The sequence below is a fragment of the Jaculus jaculus genome, chromosome 7 (assembly GCF_020740685.1).
Source record: "Jaculus jaculus isolate mJacJac1 chromosome 7, mJacJac1.mat.Y.cur, whole genome shotgun sequence".
Taxonomy (NCBI): domain Eukaryota; kingdom Metazoa; phylum Chordata; class Mammalia; order Rodentia; family Dipodidae; genus Jaculus; species Jaculus jaculus.
Genome location: NC_059108.1, coordinates 124,305,189 through 124,312,884, shown reverse-complemented (window position 1 = coordinate 124,312,884; position 7,696 = coordinate 124,305,189). Strand labels below are relative to the sequence as shown.

General features: G+C 41.4%; 1 protein-coding gene across 2 annotated transcripts; it reads left to right on the top strand.

The window, feature by feature from the left end:
- The first annotated feature begins 213 nt into the window (after positions 1-213).
- LOC123462206 (periphilin-1-like) lies at positions 214-1,370 on the top strand. 2 transcript variants are annotated; one of them, XM_045155042.1, is made up of 3 exons: positions 214-314; positions 522-877; positions 998-1,370. In XM_045155042.1, the coding sequence occupies exons 1-3, from the start codon at positions 245-247 to the stop codon at positions 1,331-1,333; spliced, it is 762 nt and encodes a 253-aa protein (XP_045010977.1). In that variant the 5' UTR covers positions 214-244; the 3' UTR covers positions 1,334-1,370. The 2 variants fall into 2 exon arrangements, with proteins under 2 accessions (XP_045010977.1, XP_045010976.1); XM_045155041.1 differs by having other exon boundaries at positions 522-1,370.
- Positions 1,371-7,696: the final 6,326 nt, after the last annotated feature.

Sequence of the window (7,696 nt, the reverse complement as noted above, 5' to 3'; positions counted from 1 at the left end):
GCACTATCTGTAATCCCAGATTGACTGCTCTGCTCTTGAGAGTCAGTCCTGGCAGCTCGTGTTTTCCCCGAATAAAAGCTTCCTTCCATCTCTGCCTCAGAGTGGTCTTCATGGTCTTGGTCACTCCTGAACCTTACAATATCTACGTCAAAAATTGTCAGATTCAGGATCGTGGCTGCAGGCGTAGGACTACATTCGCGGGTTTTCCCGGCGACCGAGAGTCGTGGCTTACAGAAGAGATGGAATGTGGTCTGAGGGACGTTATGACTATGAACGACTTCCAAGAGAAAGGGGACCTCCTCGGAATCACCCCAGTGATGGCTACCATAGAGTAGTTAATATTGTGCCAACGAAATCACCTCTGCTAGGAAAGAAACCACCTCTGCTAGAAAAGAGACCACCTCTTCTAGACAGACCTGATGAAGGAAGCTACAGTAGATATTACAGTCATGCTGATTGCCGAGTATATAACAAGGGCTGCAGTTTCCCTCGTGACTGAAGAAGTGGTCCACCTCACAGAGGAGATGAAGCTGGCTATAGATGGACCAGAGATGACCATTCCATAAGCCGACAGCCTGACTACCGGGACATGAGGGATGGCTTTAGAAGAAGAAGTTTCTATTCTTCCCATTGTTCAAGAGAGCAGTCTCCTCATAAAAGAGATGCTCCTTTTTTCAGAGACTCGCCTGTAAGCCGGAAAGACTCCCCGCACAGCAGATCTAGCTCCAGGGTCAGCAGTAGAAGCTATTCTCCAGCAAGAAGCAAAGCGTACACTTTCCATCAATCTCAGCACAGAAGTAAGGAGAGACCCTTCCAGTCTTTGAAAACATCCAGAGACACTTCACCCTCAAGTTCTTCAGCAGTTTCTTCATCAAAGGTGTTAGATAAATCAAGCAGGCTAACTGAGAAGGAACTTAGTGAGGCTACAAGCAAATGGGCTGCTGAAAAACTAGAAAAGTCAGATGAAAATAATTTGCCTGAAATTTCCAAGTTTGAGACGGAATCCATGGCACCCTTGTTTATTGATCAGACAGGAGAACCCGAGGGGAACACAGTGGATGGCACAGAGTTGTTTGAAGACAGCCAGTTGACCAGTCGCTCTAAAGCAATAGCATCAAAAACCAAAGAGATTGAACAGGTTTATCAACAAGATTGTGAGACTTTCGGAACGGTGGTGAAGATGCTGATTGAAAAAGATCCTTCATTAGAAAAATCCATACAGTTTGCACTGAGGCAGAATTTAAATGAAATAGGTGAGAGGTGTGTGGAAAAACTCAAACATTTCATTGCAGAATATGATAGTTCTACTCAAGATTTTGGAGAGTCTTTTTAGGAGAATTAGTGTTGATGCCAAAAAGAAGTTTATAGGTCCTTCCTCGGATTGTGTGAATCCTTAATATTTTGTGATGAAGAAAAATACTTTATTATAACTGGCCATTTCTCATATCAAATAAACATCTAAAATAGTCTGTTTAAAATATCTGAATCAAAAATGTTTTCTACATGGACAGTCTGCTAATATATATTCATGCCCCTCCCTCTAAAACATGATGGTCATTTAAAGCTTGAAAAAGCAGTTCTGGGAGCAATTTTCTATACTTAACACATGTTCTTTAGTCTTCCACAATATGGTCATTTGGTCACAAGTGTCATGTATAGTTAGAAATCATCCCACTTCAACAGTAGTCTGTTTGCATTTCATGTGAGTGGTCCTATGTGAGAATATTAGCAGTTTGAGTTGTGATCCTATAGATTTAGGCTTGCTTTTCTTAATGTAACTCTTCACAATGTCAAGGTTTACCATCCTAATGAATTAGTACTTTGGTGTCTTAGAGAATATTTGCTTTGAGAAGAATTCTCAGTCAGTGATAAAACAGCACTTAAAATCTCTACAAAAGAACTCTGAGAATAAAATACTGTTTTCCAAGTACATGAACTGAATGCATCTGTTCCACTAAAATACTCATGAAACTTTGGACCATGCTGACTGATGTGTAGTTTTAAACAACATCATAGATAAGATTTAGAAGATGGAAGAGGGTTTTAAGGTTAAGATTTCTCAGAAACCCTTCTGATCATTAGAGGAAAGCATTAATAGGCCCATACTCTGTATTAAAACTAACATGCTCATAGATTATTCTATTAATCTCTGTGATCTCAGTTCCTTGTTCTGTGGATCTTAAGAGGTTCTCAGCTCTTCAGAAGTATTCCTGGAAGAAAGAAAGAAAGAAAGAAAGAAAGAAAGAAAGAAAGAAAGAAAGAAAGAAAGAAAGAAAGAAAGAAAGAAAAAAAGCAAGCAAGGGACCTCATGAAATTACAAAGATTTTGCACTGCAAAGGACACAGTGAAAAAAGCAAAGAGGCAACCTACAGAATGGGAAAAAATCTTCGCCAGCTATATATCTGATAGAGGATTAATATCTAGGATATACAAAGAACTCAAAAAGTTAAATAATAAGGAATCAAACAAGCCAATCAAAAAATGGGCTATGGAGCTAAATAGAGCATTCTCAAAGGAAGAAATACGAATGGCATATAAGCATCTAAAAAAATGTTCTGTCACTAGTCATCAGGGAAGTGCAGATTAAAACTACATTGAGATTCCATCTCACTCCTGTCAGATTGGCCACCATCATGAAAACAAATGATCATAAATGTTGGTGGGGATGTGGAAAAAGAGGAACCCTTCTACACTGCTGGTGGGAATGCAATCTGGTCCAGCCATTGTGGAAATCAGTGTGGAGGTTCCTAAAACAGCTAAAGATTGATCTACTATATGACCCAGCTATAGCACTCCTAGGCATATATACTAAGGACTCATCTCATTTCCTTAGAAGCACATGCTCAACCATGTTTATTGCTGCTCAATTTATAATAGCTGGGAAATGGAACCAGCCTAGATGTCCCTCAACTGATGAGTGGATAATGAAGATGTGGCACATTTATACAATGGAGTTCTACTCAGCGGTAAAGAAAAATGAAGTTATGAAATTTGCAGAAAAATGGATGGACCTGGAAAGGATTATACTAAGTGAGGTAACCCAGGCCCAGAAAGCCAAGCGCCACATGTTCTCTCTCATATGTGGATCCTAGCTACAGATGACTGGGCTTCTGCGTGAGAATGAAAATACTTAGTAGCAGAGGCCAGTAAGTTAAAAAGGAGACATAAAGGGAGAGAAAGGAAGGGAGGAGGGTACTTAATAGGTTGATATTGTATATATGTAAGTACAATGATTGTGATGGGGAGGTAATATGATGAAGAATGGAATTTCAAAGGAGAAAGTGGGGGGAGGGAATTAACATGGGATTTTTTTTATAATCACGGAAAATGCTAATAAAAATTTGAGAAAAAAAAAAAAGCAAGCAAGCAAGCAGAGAAGGCATTGAGGCCAGCGTTGCTACCCCTTACCTCAAGAGTGAACAAGTTACTTAGGAATCCCCAGCAACCAGTAGGGGAGTCCTCTCGTTTCCTGACCTCTCCCAGCAGCATAGTGACATTGAACCAAAATACATAATTTGTGACATTAGTGAGGAAACCTTAAAAATCATGCTTTTTATTAACTACCCAGTTTAATTATCTTCCTGTCCTTTATCCATTTTCACTCTATTCTCACTTCAATTCCATCATTTAAAAAAATTGAGATAGTCTTACTATGTAGCTCAGGCTGGTCTCAAACTTTCCGTGTAAGTTTCCACATTGACTTTGAATTTATGATTCTCTTGCCTGAGTACTGGAGTTGTAGGTATGGGCCATCATGTCCAGCCATCTGCCATGACTTTGTGGCTTCTATTGATACTATCAAAAGAGCTACCCCAAAGTACATACAGATTATATTAAAAGTAGAAATAGAAGTATAAATAATTCTAATGGATCTGTAATGGATGCTTGAAATATGTATTAAGCTACTTCACAAATCAAAAACTAATTGAGAACAAGATTTTTTTTTTAAGTTTCCTAAATGAGACCACTTGGAATTTTTATTTTTGCCTTTGATAAGTTATATATATCTAATTTTTCTAAAACATGATATTCTTCCTAAATATAAACAGTGATTTACTTGCGACTCATTTTTAGAGAGACTTAAAAAGATACTGCCATTATTTTTTCTTCCCAGGGTTTTTCTTTTCTTAAATATTCTAGTCCCAGGATTTAGTTCTTCTAATCAAGGTGTTACTAGTTTAAATATAAAATTTGAGAAACTACCAGTTTGCCAAGTTGTTCACTTGGTAGAAGTTCATGAGGAAGGAAATCTAATAGATACATTTAAATATCAGTTCAACACATAGTTTCTTCCACTTCCTTTTGTTCACATTACTGTCCACACACAAAGCTATTTATAGCTTGCCAACAGTCTTCTTCTCCTAGGTGTGACAGTGTTAAATATGTTTGTTTTGCTTTTGTTTTTTTAAAGTCCAATTTTAGGATCAATAAATTCAGATGTGTACTAGAATGTTTATTTTGAAAAATGTTTTAGTGAAAGTGATTTGTAAATTATCCATTATTTTTGAATATACCTAATTGATGTGATAAGATTTTCATTGTCTTACCATAAAGCCTTGATGATCAACATGGGGGAAGCAGATATTGTAAAGCTTTTGTGAACTTTAAAAATGCGAAATAAAGCAACCAAGATGAAGTAAAAAAAAAAAAAATTGTCAGATTCAGAAGCTGAAAGTAGAAGGGTGGCTACCAGGGCCTAGGAGTGGGGCGTGGGAGTTATTGTTTAGTGGGTCTAGAGCTTGAGTTTTGCCAGATGAATACAGTTTAGAAACTGGTTGCATAACAGTATGAATATATTTAATACCACTGAAGCACACACTTAGAAATGGTTAAAATAATTGGGCTTGAGCGCTTGCCTGTGAAGCCTAAGGACCCTGGTTCGAGGCTCGGTTCCCCAGGACCCACGTTAGCCAGATGCACAAGGAGGCACATGCATTTGGAGTTCGTTAGCAGTGGCTGGAAGCCCTGGTGTGCCCATTCTCTCTCGCTCTCTACCTCTTTCTCTCTCTCTCTCTCTCTCTCTGTAGCTCTCAAATAAATAAAAAATCAACAAACAAAAATTTTAAAAAGAAATCGTTAAAATAATAATAAAACGTTATGTTTAAAGTAATCAATTTTATGTTTGTGTATTTTACCAAAATAAAAACCCAGTAAAGATAGGGTCAAGCACATGGGAAGTGTTTGACTCCACATAACAAAATCTCAATAGGCATTGGTTGAATGAAGATGGATTAAAAAAACAACAGCTGAGCCAGGCATGGTGGTACATGCCTTTAATGCTAGCACTCAGGAGACTGAGGTAGGAGGATCTTGGAGAGTTGAGGCCAGTCTGGGGCTACAGATCAGCCAGGACTGTCTTGGGGGAAAACAAACAAACAAAGCCAGCTTGAGGGGCATGGTGGTGCATGCCTTTAATCCCAGCACTTGGGAGGCAGAGGTAGGAGGATCGCTGTGAGTTCAAGGCTACGCTGAGAATAGAGTGAATTCCAGGTCAGCCTAGACTAGAGTGAAACCCTACCTCAAAAAACAAACAAACAACAACAACAACAACAAAAACCCCAGCTAATTGTCTTATACACTGTGACAACAGGCGTCCTCCTTTACCATGAAAGCCTTCCAAGTAATCATGATTAGTCACAATGACCTTTTACTTGGGATGAGAAATAAGTTATCTTTCCTGTTCTCATCTCAAAGCCAAAATTTTCTATTTCGAACAATTTTGAGTTCAGCTGAGCCAGTGTCCCTGAGACCTGTCTGTCCTTCATCTCTGGTGACAGTGGCAGCCAATTTCCTGCTGACTTCAAGGCAGCAAGATCCTCGGTTATGCAACTCTAAAGCCGCAGGGGTTCTGGGAAGCCTAGTGAGATTGAAGAAAGGTCTCTCCTACCTAATAACACATAAGCACAGAAAGCATTGTAAACAGTGACTCTCCAAATGTCACATAGCCAACAAGTGGCCAGCAGAGGCCTTATGTTGCCCAGCAGGGCCTTCCCTTCCCACTCCACAGCAGCAGACAGTGAAGCAAGGTCCTCCCTGGGGTCTGGTCAGTGGAGGCACTGCTCAATAAGACACCAGTGAGCTAGGGTTGCTATGTTAACAGCGATGGGCTGACTGTTCACACTTGGACTCCACAGGCTGGAAACAGGTATCAGCTTTATGACCCTGTGCAGCCCTGGGTCACCTGTTTTCCTACCTGATCTCTAACTCTCCCCTCCTAGGCAAAGCCAGAGAGACACAGAACAGACCGTATTTCCATACTTGATGACACGGGCGGGTAGGATTCACCAACAGGGGACTTGGTTTATTAATATCTCCATCCCCCGGTATCTCTGCTTTGGTCTGTGAGTTTAACAAGTGCATTCTGGTTGGACCATGTGGTAGTTTAAATGGACGTCCCCCATAGATTCAGTTTGGATCTCCAGCCTCTTGGCTGGAGGAGGTATCACTGTGGGCAGATCCTTGGGACCAGCCCTAAGGCACACTTGGGGCAGATCTGGAATTCCAGCTTAAAGATATGCAGAGTGCTTGAGCTCTGCCGGGGTTCCTGGAATTTGACTGCTTATGGTGCTGCTGGTTGTTCTTCCCTCTGAGTGGACCTGTACAAGGGGACCAGCCTCTTCTGCCATCACGGGACTTCCCCTGGATCTGTACGCTTCAAATAAATTATGTTCCTCCTGCCAGGCATGGTGGCACACCCCTTTAATCCCAGCACTTGAGAGGCAGAGGTAGGAGGATCACCATGAGTTCGAGGCCACCCTGAGAATACAGAGTGAATTCCAGGTCAGCCTGAACCAGAATGAGACCCTACCTCGAAAAACAGAAAGTAAGTAAATAAATAAATGATGTCCCTCTTATAAACTGGGCCTGGTTTGGAGTTTCATCCCAGCAATGAAAAGCTGACTGAGACAGCCCACATCTGACACCCAGGGCTGCTCCTGAGATTTGTGCGCGTTTCTGCCCTGCTGCTATCACGTGGCTCTAAACAGGCTGCTCAGATTGCTGAGCTGGAAGTGAAGTATGGGTTGGTGGTAAGCATTACATCCTTCCAGAAATGGACATGGGCAGTGCATCAGAACCTCGGCGTTCCCCATATCTCTTGCCTTCTCCGTTAGGGGTGAGGGTAGCATTAGAACTAAGTGTCCACTGAGTGAGTACCCCCACTGTGGACACTAGGGAAGCCATTGCTGTTGTCCTGGAAACAGCATAGATCAGGGTTGCCTGGGCTCGACCACGGGACCTTCCACCCTCAGTGAGGCAACCAACCGAACAGTAGAAGAATCCAGTCAAATCGCTTTTCACTAACTGTTGGCTCTCCCTTCCAGGAGTATCAAATAAGCAAAGCATGGACTCCTCACAGAGCAGGTAAGTCCGTCCACTTCTGGTGGGAATACTGAAATTAATTAATCTGCCACAAAACCAGGAATCTTTTGTAGTGTCAGTCCTGTCGCTCTGGTCTGTGCTCAAATCAGAGGAAAATCCTCCTGTTACATGGGTACATTCATGATTTCAGGGTGGAAACACAGAATTTTTAGTTAATTATTAAGAGGCCAGGCACAGGAGGTGAAGCAGTGGGGAGTTCTTCTGGTGTGTTGAGACCTTGCCCAACAGAACGGGTACCAGTGATCTTACAATTCCACGTTTGTCCTGCAGAGGGCAGCATGTTCCTAGCAATGACTGCACCATGTACTTCGGAGTA

What these genes read in the sequence shown, in the direction of transcription:
- LOC123462206 (XM_045155041.1), top strand. Translation starts at nt 245, where the DNA reads ATGTGGTCTGAGGGACGTTATGACTATGAACGACTTCCAAGAGAAAGG. An exon ending in ACCTCCTCGGAATCACCCCA is followed by an intron (nt 315 to 521) that starts GTGATGGCTACC and finishes CACCTCACAGAG; the next exon opens with GAGATGAAGCTGGCTATAGA.